Source organism: Coenobita brevimanus, chromosome 78 (assembly GCF_032717465.1).
Source record: "Coenobita brevimanus isolate Jiangsu-jjx chromosome 78, ASM3271746v2, whole genome shotgun sequence".
In the NCBI taxonomy this organism is placed as follows: Eukaryota; Metazoa; Arthropoda; class Malacostraca; order Decapoda; family Coenobitidae; genus Coenobita; species Coenobita brevimanus.
The window spans coordinates 42,762,176-42,777,509 of record NC_137031.1 but is presented as its reverse complement, the minus strand read 5'-3'; the positions used below and the strand labels follow the sequence as shown (position 1 = coordinate 42,777,509).

The 15,334-nt window shown below is 43.4% G+C and overlaps 1 protein-coding gene and 1 long non-coding RNA gene across 2 annotated transcripts in view; both read right to left on the bottom strand.

Annotated features, from left to right (window-relative positions):
* Nucleotides 1-3,577: 3,577 nt before the first annotated feature.
* LOC145408817 (uncharacterized) lies at nt 3,578-9,613 on the bottom strand (the record flags this gene model as incomplete). The annotated part of the gene is made up of 3 exons (XM_080279462.1): nt 3,578-4,767; nt 5,668-5,801; nt 9,380-9,613. Coding segments are annotated over 3 exons (1,500 nt in total), but the record flags the coding sequence as incomplete, so codon positions are not given.
* Nucleotides 9,614-9,629: 16 nt separating this feature from the next.
* Nucleotides 9,630-15,334, bottom strand: part of LOC145408619 (uncharacterized) — a 58,432-nt gene continuing 52,727 nt past the window's right edge. The window contains exon 3 of the long non-coding RNA XR_013898961.1: nt 9,630-9,711. This is a non-coding gene — a long non-coding RNA (uncharacterized LOC145408619). The remainder of the gene's footprint in view (nt 9,712-15,334) is intronic.

Here is a 15,334-nt window from a genome sequence, read left to right as displayed (position 1 = left end):
ATGGCGCTGGCCGCGTCTGCCCGGAGGAGGATTCTTTGACGGGCTATGGCGTTCGGGCAAGATTTTTTCTTTTCTTTTTTTTGGGGGGGGAATATTCATTTTAAAATGCATAGAGTAGGTTTTTCCTTTTTCATTCTTAAGTAGTGGGTAGACACATATTTCAAAATTAGCGAAGCAAAATGTATGATTTATAGGCTTGTAAATGAACTACGAAATAAATGGTCGTATTCTCGTGCTGCTTAGCTGATCAGTGCGAAAAGAAGAAGAAGAAGAAGGAGGGCAACGGGCGAGACGCGAGAGTGAGTGCTGCGTGTGTGTTTATCCTCCAGTAACCCATGTTTTCGTCTTCTGCGGCTGTTCATTGTACCGCCAGCCACTCTTTGTACAAACAAGATCGCTGACCTTGCTACCAACACCTCCAAAAGGTGAGCTGTGGACTGTTTTGACCGAAAAAGACTGGGGAATCGCGCTCGTGAAGTTCCCGAGTGAATGTGGAGCAGGGTTCGTTTGGACGCCGCGCCGTCTGACATATGTAGTGCATTTTTTTTTTTTTTACTCTCTCTCTCTCTCTCTCTCTCTCTCTCTCTAGTAATGATTTCCATGAGGTAAATAAAATCGCCCGTCGTAAAGTGAAGTAAATTCGTGGGATCATTATTATTCTAGGACAGAACGTTAATCTTGATAGTTTAAAACGTTTTTAGTAATAGCAATAACGTCTAGCTTAAGCCAGAATAAAGTGATAAGTAGGTAATTCACAGTTAAATTGGTTATCACAGAAAACGGCGTGATCATGATGTTTTTCTTGATGTTTATATAAAGATGATAACCCTTTCCTTGTTGATGTTGATTTTAGCTTTGTGTTTTCGATGTTTTTGTTGACTTTAGCGTCTTGTTAATGTTTTGCTGGTTTTCGCTTTAGTGTTTTGTAAATGTTGATTTTGCGTCTTGATGTTTATAGTGTTGGGTTTTACGTCTTGTGTGTTGATTCGTATTACAGTTTTTAAAAGCTCGCAGAGATAATGCCTGTCCCATTGCTTGTCACGAAAATATCGCTTTCTATCAGATTGTGAAGCACGAGCTCTAAATTTAAGCCATAGAGGTTCCCCTGTGACAAGAAAAAGAAAATGAGTGTTACTGTTTCAGAAAACGGAGTAAGCAACATGGTTAACTCAGCTTTATTTTACATTGTGCCGTGCCATCGTAGGTGTTGGCGACCATGGATTTCCACTCTTCCCTGTCTCACGCCATGTGGAGCAGATCTGTTTTTCATTTCTTTACCATTACACCTTTCTGTTCCGTTCATGTCGCTGTCTCTAGCTCTTCATCCCTCGACTTTGCTGTTCACACACGGATTGTCCAATTTCTCACATTATATCATCTGTCTCAGGAACCGAAACCGCCTTCTCTGAATTGTTTCCATCAGCACGTACCTATTCTGTTAAATTTAATCTCCAGACGGATATAGTCCATTGTCCGAGGACGTCTTTGGCCTGTTTGTCCTTGCTAATCCGTCTATCTGTCCATAGCCAGACACCATAATCCCTTAAGGGTTTTCTTTGAGTTAGTTGTTTTACGGAGAGGGGCACTAACCCTCCGCCAACCCACTTCCTGACACGTAGGGAACACATAATATTATGAGTTGGTTATATGGTTACCATAATGCCATCTAGTGTTGTAAATGGTTTCTTGGCTTATAGAAATCATTTGGCTTGTCACTCAATGTAAATCCACCTGAAAAGAAAACAAGAGTAATAAAAAGTGACAGGAGAGACGGGAGAAATAGGAAGAGAGGAGGGGAGACACAGAAAAAGAATGATAAAGGTGACGAAGACGTAGGCAGCACCACAAGTAAGTGGATGATGGTCGCCACTACCTACTAATCCCAGACGATTTTGTTCAACGTATGAAGCATTCCTAGTAGTCAAGGTGTTAATTTAGGCAGCATCTAACCTTCTAGTTTAAAAAGTCTCCTCCAAGCTGAAATGGAGTTGATATTTGAGTGGCCACCCCTTGCATGATTAAGACATCTGGTTATGGAGAAACACCCCACAAAAGACTCTTATTGTCAGAAAAAAAATCTTCAGAGGATGGCCTGAATGAATTAGAAATATCGTTGTAGGGAAAGGATCGGCTTTTTCATTATTTGTAACGCATTATGTTTTGTTTTGGCTGGTAACGATGATTTAGTTAAACTCTAGAAGAATCTCTGACTGAAAGGATTAAAAAAACAACCTTCCTCATCCTGTTCACCACGATTATGCCATTTCTTTTTTGTTCATGCTGCCACCAGACAATTTTTATGATGCTCCATAAGACCATAGTATATTATAGCAGTATGTGTGAAAGAAAACGGTGTGTAAATAACGATGTGACCAGCTTCGTAAGACATACTGCTTCTTTACTTCTACTTTTTCTCTTCTTGTTGGGCCTTACATCACTCTTTTTTTATGGTAGGTGGAAATCAGAGTTGGATTGATGATGATGATGATGATGATGTATTACGCTCAAGCAATAAGCAGTTTCCTGACTTTTATTTCCTTGGGGATTTAGAAGACTTATGTAAGAGAAGCAGGGGAAGTAATGGAAGGGGTGTATGGTGAGTAAAAGGAAAGAGAATATTGAGGGACAGAAGAGGGAAGCGTGTTTTGTGCGGGAGAAGAAATGGAGACAATAAAGAGTGGAAGAAAGATAGGGAGCACAGAAAAAGAGAAGGTCGGAGAGCAGAAGAGGGAAGTTGTCTTGTATGAGTAAAGCAGTCAGGAGTATAAGGAAGGGATGTCTGAGGAGCAAAGAAAAAGAGAGGATAAAGAGAAGGAGAAGAGGGAAATGTTTGTTAGAAGCAGCAGAGGCAGTGAAGAGTGGAAGAGAAGATAGTGTGGGAGCAAATGAGGAGGAAATGGAAGAGGGACAGAAGAGGGGTGTGGCTTTTGCATGGGAGAGGTAGCAGAGACAGTGAAGAGTGGATGGAACGACAATGAGTGAGGAATTGGGAAAGAGAAGGTCAGGAGACAAGACGGATGTAGTTGTGAATATGAAATACGGTGAAGATGCTGGTGTTGTCCACGCTTCTTTTCACTGGCTGTTGACAGTACCCCACTTTTATGCTTCCTCTTTCTTTGTTTCTAGATTCTACCTCACCCCATCTTTACAGGTAGGAATAAGGGTTGAAATAATGATGATGATAAGAGAGCAAGCCTGCTTCTAAATTGCACCTTTACCAGAGAGGGAAATATATAATGGTTCGGGAGTCGAGAGAGAACAGATGAAGTGTGGAACGTAAAGAAGCTTGTAATGGGCGTAAATGCACTGATACACTGCATAGAGTTACAGGCATACTGATATCATTGTGTGTAGGGATCACTGTAGGGTGGACATGCTCTCACCAAGTGATATATTGGCAAACGATGCCTATGATTCTGTTCTTGAGAATTTGTCAGAAAGGTTAGAGCCTGTTCTTAGTTTTAACCGTAGTAACATGGTTACACAGCCTCTCCCTTATTAGTGTAACTTGCTTGAGGAAGGGAAGAAATGGCTTACTCCATGTTTTTCTTGTTTATTTAAGGAAAGGTCGGTATAAACAACGTAACTAATTACACAACAAGAGGCATGACTGTACACAATAAATATGTGGTGTGCTAGTAATCATAGTAGTAGTCGTTATCAGTTGCTGGTGGTGGTGTCGTTCTTCTGCTGCCAACCCGCCCTGTTTGCGGCCGCCTCACCACGAGAACGCTGGAGGAGGCGGGGGCGGCAGGCGGCTTCTCAGTCGTGGGAGGTTCTGTGGAGGCATCTGCTCCAGGCAGGGGCCGTCTTGAGGGAAACCTGGGTCCCACCCGTTGGCGCTGTGACTCAGGCTGTGTCTGTGTGCTGGGTGAGGCGGACTGTGGGGAGTCCTGGGTCTGGCTGACTGGCTTCCTCCTGACACTGACCCTGCCACCACTGCCGCCACGGTCATCACCAGATGCTGGTGATGCCTCTGCCTCTGTGGCTTCAGCAGTCTGGTCCTGCACTGCCGGCCGCCCGCGAGAGCTCCCACGGGTCCGGCTGGAGGGGCGGGTGCGACGGGCCTGGGATGGGGCCGGGGTTGTGGTGGTAGTGGTGGTAGTGGTGGTGGTGGTGGTTGTCACCTCCTCGTTAGCGTAGTCATAGTCATCATAGTAGTAGTAGTCATCTGGTGCTGCCTCTGTGGTGGTTGTGGTGGTGGTGGGTTTCTTGCGACGAGGTCCCAGCTTTGCCCCCGGGCGGTTGGGTCGGCGGCGTCTACCCCCGGTGCCGGTGGGCAGGTTCTGTAGTCCGTCACCCACAGTCTGTGGCAGCTGCTCACGGGGTGCCCCGCCCCCCTGCAGGCGCGACCCCCGTCGCCCAGTACCCTCACCCCCGCGGTTGGGCCCCTGGCGGTTTCTCAGACGACCGCCGGGGCGGCCTGGCCGGCCACCAGGACGTCGGCCAGGGCGACGACGAGGCCTCTGGGTGGTGGTGGTAGTGGTGGTTGTGGTGGTCTTCTCATCGGCATAGTCATAGTAATCATAATACTGGTCGTAGTAATCATAGTAGTCATAGTCATAGTAGTCTGGGGCGGGCGTGGTGGTCGTCGTTGTACGACGGCCAGGACCACGCTTGCCTGGACGCTTGAAGGGGCGGCGGGGGATGACAGGGCGGATCCTGCTGGGGCCGTTCAGTGGAGGGGGCCGCCGCTCCACATACACCACCTGTGGAGTGATTGGCCTGATGGTGGTTGTTGTGGTCGTCTCGTACAGATCGTCGTTCCTGTGGGCAGAAGGGGAAACATGAGGTTAATGAGAAGTTTTGTGAATCAGAGTCGTATGTTAAGCGGCTTTGGAGATTTCTTAACATCTCTTCCTTAGCGATTTATTCTGAACACTATACCTGAATAACCTCTTGTACTTTACTGATGCTAAGTACATGTTTCGATATTAAAAAGTTAATAATATACATATAAAACAATTTAAGTTGTAATATGCAAAATAAATCTCAAAGGAAGAGGTGCTACGAATCCTCCTATACCACCCAGTAATACGGCCAATAATTTCTGTTCAGTTCACACACACACACACACACACACACACGCACACGATTTAAATGCGTAATCTGAGGACTATGTGTTAACCAAAATTACTAAGCCAAAGAGATTATGAACGTCTTTCACCACTGTCTCTAACAACACCTAAGCACCAGACCCACTATGTGATTCTTGTAAAGCACCGCGACTGAACACACTAGACAAATCACAACCCCAGCCTCCTCATAGCACGGTTACAACACACACCTATATATGGCACTATTACCTAACACCTGACTGCCATTTATCTGCAGCACACATCTTTGACGTATAACACAAAGAATCATTAACCCCTAGCAGCACCGCAAAATAACCACATCACACCATACATTACCTCACCGTACCACCACAAGCTTCACACAACATTACACCGCACCATCACAAGCATCACACCACACCACCACAAGCTCCACACCACACCACACCACCACAAGCTTCACACCACACCACATTTCACCACATAACTACATCACACCACACCACATTTCACCACATAACTACATCACACCACACCACATTTCACCACATAACTGTATCACACCACAATTCACCACACCACACCATCACAAACTTCACACCACACTAACCTGTCATAATGTTGCTCTGAGTTTTTACAGTCAACCTCGCTGACGTAGTGGCAGATGAAGTTCTTCTGGTCGAACACAGTGTAATTGGCACACAGGAAGTCGTAGCGCTTACCGAACAGGCAGTTGTGGTATACCTGCGGGAAGGGAGAGGACGTCAGGTGTGGAGAGGGTGGCGACAGTTGTGGAGGTGTGTGTGGAGGGGTTGAGGAGGGAGTTGTGGAGGAGTTAAGGTCCTTGTGGGGGGGTTAGGGTACTTGTGGAGAAGCTTAGGGGAACTGCAGATGGGGATGGTGAAAGACAGGTAACTACGAGTCTGGTGGCAATTCTGGAGGGGGGGAGGGGGAAACTGTGGTGGCATTGTTTTTGAGGTGGAAGGGAAATGTGGTGAAAGAGGTTGGGGTAATATTGGAGGAGCATAACCTCTCGAGTCAGATGATGCATTATATTGGCGTGCTAAGATTAGGACGATTTTATTCAGCTTATGAAATGCGTCTCTTAGTGGAAATGTTTGATATTTCCAGCCACTCCAACACAAAGTATCTCTGGTGCTGAATAAAATCCTCTGTCGGCAATAAGATATGAATGTCCTCGGAGTGAAGGAGTTAGAGACAGATGTATATGAGAATGGTGAAAGTTATGGCAGGAAGTGTGTTAAGAGGTTAGGGAAACAGTCGAGGAAGGGGTGCTAAGACGAGAGAGAGAGAGAGAGAATGTATCTAGGCGTCTCGAAGTAAACTATTCTCAACTTTATTTGACTTATCTGTATTTGCAGTGGATAGTTTTGCAGGCTCCTAGTATTTGGTAGGCAAAGAGAATTAGTTGGTGGAGTGGAAAAACATCAGGTGGAGAGACAGTGTGATGAAAAGAGTGATGGAGAAAATGGTGGAGAGACAATGTGGTGGACAGACAGTGTGGTGGAGAAACAGTGTAGCGGAGAGGCGGTCGTCGCGAGACAGTGCGGTGAAGAGACAATGGTGGAGAGAAAACTGTGTAGTGGAGTGAAGAAACTGTGTGGTGGAGAACAGTGTGATGAAGAGACAGTACTGTGAACAAACTACCATGGAGAGATGATGTGTTAAGATAGTGTGGTGGAGCGACAGTGCAGTAGAGAAACTGTGTGATGGAGAGACTGTGAAGGCGTGACTTTTGCGGTAGAGAAGCATTAAGTGGAGAGAGACTGGTGGAGAGATTGTGGTGGAGAAAATCTGAAGTCGGAGGAGTGACACTTCGGTGGAGAAACTTTAAGCGGACAGAGACTAGTGGAGAGACTGTGATGGAGAGACTGTGGTGAAGAAACTGTGTGGCTGATGCCTGGACTGTAAGATGGAACAATGGAAATATTCTCCATTGTCACCTGGATTGCGTCCTGTCATGTCCACCATTAACAGAGTCTTTGCCACCAGAGACCGACAACTTACCTGCGGGGCTACCTGAACTACACACTAAGTTACATTGGTATATTCTGTTTTGATTAATTTATACCACAAAGTGTCGGTATTCTGTTTATGCTACCCTGTTACTTTGGACTACACAACACTGGTATTCTACTGAGAGTGCTGTGGGCTAAGCATCATCATCATCATCTTAATCCACCAACAAAACGTAGCTGATATTCCTAATTAACCTCACTGATTTCTTCTTGCTAAACCTCACTTATTTTTATGAAGCTAGACTGACGCTCTAACTGGACCTAAAATTACCGTCTCTTCATCCTTAATGTTGATTTGTAACAATATTAACATAACCGTATGGCGCTAGACAGGAGGAAGTGCTATGGAAAGGAAGCAGAGCCTTAGCAATGTTTTTTTTCGTTCACTGAGTAACTTGAACCAAGCTACAGGAGGGAGAAAGTATGGGCCAGGTTAAAGTGACAGAAGTATAACATATTTCATCACGACTCAGTACCGTAATAACGTCGTCTTCTTATTTTCTTTCCATTTCATTTATACCACATACGAACTTTCCCCTCCCCTACATCTGCCTTCCTTCCCCATACCAGTACTTTCATTAGTAATAATATCTGTCTCCTTCCTTCCTTCCTCTTCTTTTTTATAACGTGTTGCTCGGTTATATAACTTCATTTTTACTGTTCTAACTTTTGTGTACCATCTCCCTCTTTGCTAAATGTCATTCTTTTTCCTTTCGTTTATATAGCTTTAATAATTATCATCTTCCTCGATTACATAACTTCCTTATTTTTTTTCTAGTTGTAACCTTTGCGTACCGTCTCTCACTTTGCTAATTATTTGTATTTTTTTTCCTTTCACTTTTCATTTTTATAGCTTGGGTAATTGTCTTCTCCCCCAATTAAACAACGTCCTTTTTACCACGGTATCCATGACACACATACTCCCTCATAGCTGATATTTTTTCCTTTGTGTTTTTCGCATAGCCTGTGCGTGTAATATTTTCCTTGATTTTAGATTTGACATTCCCCTTCTCCACATTATAATTCGTTTCCCATTGACAGCATCGACAACAATCCTTCCTCTCTTTCCTGCCTGCCTATTTAGCATTTCCTTTATAATCGACTGTGCAGTATTCTCCTTACGACTTCAGCCTTTTAGAAGTCTTCCTCATCGCCAACCAGTTTTGCCATCTTCCTTTCCCTTTCAAAATACGTAGTTCCGAGTACTTGCCATTCTCCTCGACCATACAACTTCTTTTTTCCTAGTTCTTGTGGTGTCTTCGACGCTGATAATTTTTGTGCTTACCTATCCTTTCCCAACTTTCTTTTTCTAAACTGTCATTATATCTTTGTTTTTCGTTTGTAGTGCCTGTATAGACTAACTGCCCTTTCCTCTTTCTCTGTCATAGTCATTCGTCTTTTTTTTTACATCTCTCTCTCGTTTTTCATTTTCTTTCTCTCTGTATGGATTATATAATGACCTTTCTCCTTGATTATACAACTTGCTTTTTCTTTTTCAATTTTCCTTTTTTGGTGTGAGTGTTTTATGCATGAAGTAGTTACCTTCTTCCTCGATCATAAATATTCCTTTCATTGTTTCATTCTTCGTTCCCTCTCTATCATGTATAGACTGAATTATTGTCTTTTTCCTCGTTTATATGACTTCCTATGCTTCTTCCCTTCCCACCACAAGCATGACTGTTTTCCAGAATCATAAACCTTGCTTCTACGTACTTCTCTGTTTCATCATTAATTTCCTAGTCATTTTTATGGCTGGAATTATTGTTTTTTCCATATATTATGCACTGTCCTTTGCTTTCTGACTCTCTCCCAGCCCACCGCCACCTCCGTCTCTTCTTCGATCGTAAATCTTTCCCCTCCTTACATCTTTGCTTCGTTATTCATTCCGTCTGTTTTGTTACTCATTACCCTTTCACTTGCATAGACTGAATGATAACCCTTTTTCTCCATTATATATAATCCTCTGCGCCTTCCCTGCCCACCACCACCACCACAATCACCACCACCACCACTAAGCCCTGACGCTGGTGAAAGTTGCGAGTGTCAACCCCTTCCCTCTTCCTTTTTTATGCTCTCTCTCTCTCTCTCTCTCTCTCTCTCTCTCTCTCTCCATATACTGTATACTGTACACCTGTAGGCTATATGAATGTCAGCCTGTCAGTCTATTTGTCCATCTATCTATCTGTTTAGCTGTTTGTATATCTATCATTTTATCCATCTGTCCACCTATCTGTCTGTTGAGCTATCTATCTACCTATCTATCTGTCTGTCTATCCCTCTTACCTGGCACTTATGAGGAACCGAAGCGTAGAACCCATCATGTCGATCATCACAGGTAAAGTTGAATTTGGGGTCAAGGAGGTCAGGGGGCAGCTTGTTGTAGAAGGGGTAGTCGCTGAGGTCGTAGCCAATCAGCTCGTGGGGCAGGTTGGGGTCGTGTTTGTAGTCTATCTGGGGGTTTCCGGTGAGTGGGGGGCGCGTCGACCCCACCGTCTCCCCCTCCCCCTCAGCAGCCCCCTCCCCGCCCCCTCCTGCGCCCTCTCCTTCAGTCTTGGTGGCGGGTTCCTCCTCCTTCTTCTTTATCTGGGCTGATGTCACGGTCAGGAGAAGTAACCCTGTGGACAATTAAACTGAATGTTAGTTATTTTAACCTTGAAATAATTTAGTAACAATGAATAAAGGTCTAAGCATGAAAATCTACTGACACATGAATAAAAATGTATGTTTTGGTAACCATGGGTATCTAGTTACACAGATGCTGAAACTCCTGTTTTTTTTTTTGTTTTTTTTTCCACAAATAGTCGCGAAAGTCTAGTATCATTTATGAACAAAACCGAAGCGAGATTTATATAACCCTGAGAATCTAGTGACAGTGAATAACCGACAGATATATATACAGAGGGAGACAAAAATAAGGGGGGATAAACAATTAAGAATAGAAATGAGAGAGAGAGAGAGAGAGAGAGAGAGAGATATGCAGAGGAAAAAACGAGGGCATTGCTCCTCTTGCGGTACCCCACCCCCGCCATGTCGCCGCCACTATCTCAAACACGCATCTTCTTCAATTATTTAACCCCCTAAAGCCCAGAAGGTGAATATATATCCCATGCTAGTAATCAGAATAAATTTGCATATCTTCTGGTAACAAACAGCAAAAATAAATACTTAAATAAAAATCGCCTGGTAGGGTATTAAAACAGAGACTGTCAGCTGATAATCGAAACATATGTAAAATTTATGTTTAGCGGTAGTTGAAGGAGAGAGAGAGAGAGAGAGAGAGAGAGAGAGAGAGAGAGAGAGAGAGAGAGAGAGAGAGAGAGAGAGAGAGAGTGAGAGAGATTATGGAAGGATATAGAGAAGAAAAAGAGTACAGTTTCAGTTCCACCTCAGACTGCTGTTTTCCCCCTTCGCATCCCCATCTTTCACTCCCATTAAACCGTCCAGTTCCCCCCACCCCACCCTTAGGCATAATTGGGCCGTATTCATAAAGCTTTCTTGAACCGAAGGTGTTTTAGACTGCTTGTTAACACTTTTATGTCCACTCACGCAGCTGCCAAACGCTTCCCATACAATCAGGTGTGAAGATAAAAGTGATAATTATATACACGAGGAAACAAAATTATTCTCAGCGATAATTAACTGCTGTGGAGACCTGTTTATCGTAGAATTTGACCAAGGTCCTTTATAAATACGATCCTTGTATAGCCTGTGGTCTTGCAGTATGAATAGGGAATGTGGCTTTAAAAGAGACGGGAAACCGGGATGGCAGGATGAACACCATACTGTAGCGTCAAGGATAATAGACAGATTGATAGACATACGAAAGATGAGGCAGAGGTTCAGATTTTAAGAGCATGGCTTTGGAGACTTCGTAACAACTCTTACTTGGCGATTTATTCTGCACGTTACACTTCGCTATTCTCCTGTATGAAGCTGATACAAACTCTGCCAGTATTAAAAGATATAATTAAAATGTAATACGCAAAATAAACCGCTATGGAAGAGGAGCTGCGGAATTTCCAGTACCATCTAGAATAAAGCCCAGAGACCCACAAACAGGAGACAGTGGGCTAGGTCTCCCCACCACACAACATCTGACGGTACTGGGGGAGGGGGGAGGGAGTGCACCGCAACGGGTTCCACTACATTACCCACTGCAACCTATTTATATACATACTGGCATAAGGTACAGTACGTCTCTCTCTCTCTCTCAGGTAATGAACAAAATTATACTTGATATTTTAAATGAACTGATAAGTTTTCGCGGGACAAAAATATCACCAAATATCGCTCACAAAATACTCAAATTTCACGCACATGCACACCTACACAGGTACAGTGTGTGTGTGTGTGTGTGTGTGTGTGTGTGTGTGTGTGTACGCCTGATCACGCCAGCCCGACTACTTTCCCTTTCCGTGAGAACCGCAGGCCCGGAGTTTTCGTACAGTACAGTCTAGGCATCTCATCCTTTTCCTCCGAGTTCATCATTTTTCGCTTGTATTCATGATTTTTGTTCAGTTCCCCTCGAAAACAGCCAGCAAGTGATAATTAAGATATATGAATAAACTGGACCTGCGAATAACTTTTAAATCTTGTTTCTTCTTTCTTTTACGTCTGGTACCAAGGTGTTTGTTTACAATTTATAGTCTTCAATGATTCTTTGCGTTGAAACTGTAGATTTTAGTGTTTCTAAGAAGTGGGCAAATCTAGACATTGAACATAAAGAGCACGCGTTAAAATCTTGCCCCCTCCCCTCCCCCCCCCCAAAAAAAAGAGGGGGTCGAGGAAAGTCCAAGAGAATCACGATTATTGAATTAAATGAAAGCAGGGTCACGAAAAGAGCCAATCAGACAAGAACGCGTCACGAATGAGGAGCCAGTGGGAGAGGATAATAGGATCTCGATAAGGACTGGTGATTGTGGTAGTGGTGACGGCAATAGCGACTCTGGTATCTGTGAATGTAATAGTGGTTGTGATAGGGATAGTGAGGGAAGGGGTGATAGTGACTGTAGTAGTGGTGATGAACTGGTGTTGGTGATGCTAGTGACTGCTGTGGAGTTGAGACTGTGACTGTTAAAGATGATGTGATCGTGGTGATTGTGATGGTGATGGTGAGTGAGAGCAGTGGATGGGTAGTGAGTGGTGATTGTGGTGGTGATAGTGAGTGAGAGCAGAAGATGGATAGTGAGTGGTAATTGTGGTGGTTATAGTAAGTGGGAGCAGAGGATGGGCAGTGAGTGGTGATTGTGGTATTCGTAGAGAAGTTAGCTGTGGTGGTAGAGGTGATGGTAGCCGTGGTAGTGGTTGTTCTGGTAAATGGTTACGCTCCGGCGGTCGTAGTAAAGTGAATGTTTGGTGGTTGGCGAAGTGTTGAAAATTGGACTAATAATTAGAGGCACTTATCGTTATGAAAGAGATAATTAGCTGATATAATTAAGGCTGTGGGTTGTTGCTGTATGAATTATTATTATTATTATTATTACGTGAAATGTTAGGATAATTGTAATGGGGGGTAATTTTGGTGAAGGTAGTTTTTGCTGCAGTGGAAACGATGATGCGCGGCCTGGGAAAGAGAGAGAGAGAGAGAGAGAGAGAGAGAGAGAGAGCCGGGAGCCAGAAAATTGTATTGTAATGATACAGTTTCGTTATTTTAATGTCTCTTATAGAAATAGACAGATAGATAGTGATGTACAGGCAGACAGACAGACAAACTGACAGATATACAGTCAGACAGATAGACAGACAGACACACCCTCTTTCCCTGCCTCCCTATCGGGCGAATGAAAGCAAAATGACTTTTATATTTCCGTATCACCTAAGGATGACCTTGACCTCTGACCTTCACAATTAGTCATGCCTTTAGACGAGACAGCCAGCAATTTTGTGTCTTGAGATTTTGCCAGGTGTTCGTGCAAATACCAGGTTAACCCTCTCATGGTCAGGGCAACTCTAGTATTCTATGCCAGACGATTTTATTCAGCTGAGTAAATATAGGAGGCTGGAGTGTTTATATTGTCACCATTGTCTCTGTCATGGTCGCGTCTTCATATGTTTTCTTTCCAGCTAACGCCAAGGATTTTTTTTTTTTCACCTGAGAGTAAGAATGGGAGCCTGGGAGTGTTAATATTTTCACATTGAGTCAGCGCCAGACGATATTATGCAGCTGAGAATGTTAAGAACGCGTTTCAGGAGCACCAGCAACAGCACCAGCATCCTACCCCTAGTTTTCCACTGTTGTAAATGGGGTGGGTGTTATTAAGAATTAGGAAAGATATAAGAAGAATAACTGTCGACAGAATGCTAGTGAAAAATGCCGGTCACCCATTCACTGATCAGTCAAGCATTCAATATTCTTGGTCGCACCGCATTGTGAAACCGTCCAACCTCAACGCAGCAACAACAGTACGGTAATGGCGATGGAACCAGGAATGGACTGTTAATGATGCATATCTTGATGGCGGTAATTGATGCACTGTTACATGTAGGCTAAGGTAACGGTGATGGTGTAACAGGATGAAGGTAACAGCCAGTCCCTTATTTCTTAACAATAACAGCGACAGAAACAAGAATGGGCTATTGATGTTACATATTCTAACGGCAGTAATTGAAGCACTGTTACATGTTTGCTTGAGTAACGATGATGGTGTAACAGGGTAAACGTAATATCCAGTCCTTTATTACCCTCTTCGGCGTGTAGGGTCCCTAGGCTAGGATATTGCAGTCGACAACATTAGTGCAGGAGACCGCCCTACACTTCAGCATTGTACATGACTGAAAGACCTCCAGGAACCTTCAGGAAATTCGAACAGTTACGGGAAAAATACGAATATCAGGCCAAGCCAGTACCCTACCACTTGACCACGGGGCATAGTGGGCGTAATAAAGGCAATGAAATAACATAAGCTCTGCATTTTTTTTTTTCGTCGGCTGTGGGTCATAAACTAGGCCGTCCGTTCCTTCAGTCCCATCATTTCACTTACGCACACCTGATGGCGTCACCCATTTTCAGAAATAACAGTAATAGCAGTAAGAGTAACAGGGAGTATGAGTATGCATAACAGGATTGGCAACAGTAATATCAAGAGCAACAGTAATAACAGCACAACGGTAACAACTATATTAACAGTAAAAATAACAAACCAATATTTAACAGTAAAAATAACAGTGAAATAGCACAACTGACAAAATAACACAATTACTAATAAAAGTAAGACGAGTAACAGCAATAATAATGAGGGTAAAAACAAGAATATCATAAACAGCAGGAGAAATACTACTGTAGAATAATGTATAACTGAGAAAAATAATTTGAATAACAGTAGAACAGCCCAGTTAACAGAAATGTATCACAAGTAACAGTAACAGGAGTAACGGTGATGGTGGCGATGGTTGGTGGCGAGCGTGACAGAGCCTAGGGTGAAAGTGAGCGTGTTGCCTCTCTCTCTCTCTCTCTCTGTAACCTCTTCACCACGAAATATCCCTTCCAAGTTTTCTGACAGTAACAAGAATGAAATATAAAAGACGTTCTCATTCTGAAGAAATGAAGGAAGACTTGTTAAATCTTCACTACCAGGGGACTTCCTTAAGCTGAATAAAATCGTCACGCGGTACCCTTATTAAAAGAGAAAGTCATGACACTGAAAGAATTAACCCCGTCATGGTCAAGACAGCTCTGGTATGCTACCCTAGTCGGACGATTTTATATAGCTGGGTGAGTCATAGGAGCCTCAGTGATAAAAGATCCTCTCTAACCTCTTCACCAGAAATCTCTCGTAAATTGAATAAAATCGTCTGGCTGTAGCAGGAACATAACCTCGCCAGTCTGTGTGTGTGTGTTTTTTTTTTCGTTTTTTACTATTGCTGTGACAGTTTTATTTTGCATGGGAGGTGTTTTTCAAGTTAATGGGTTTACTCGTAGGTATAGCTTTCATTAACGCCTTTCACTACAGCTGAATAAAATCGTCTGGCAGCAGCAGCAAGAATTAAAAAAGAATAAAGGACTGGGGCTGACGGGGTTAATGTTGCTTGAGGCTGTTGCTCGCTGTGTGACTACGGTAAATGTTTTTAAGTGAGGCCATCGTAAGTCGAGTAAATATCTTCTTCCGTATTAGCAGGAACTTTCTTATCTAACTATACATCTTCATTCCTTTGATAAGTGTTCCCGCCCTTTTCTTCTCCCCCTCCTTTGTTACGTGCATTCTTGTTTTTTTTTTTGTTTTTTTTGGGGGGAGGTATTCT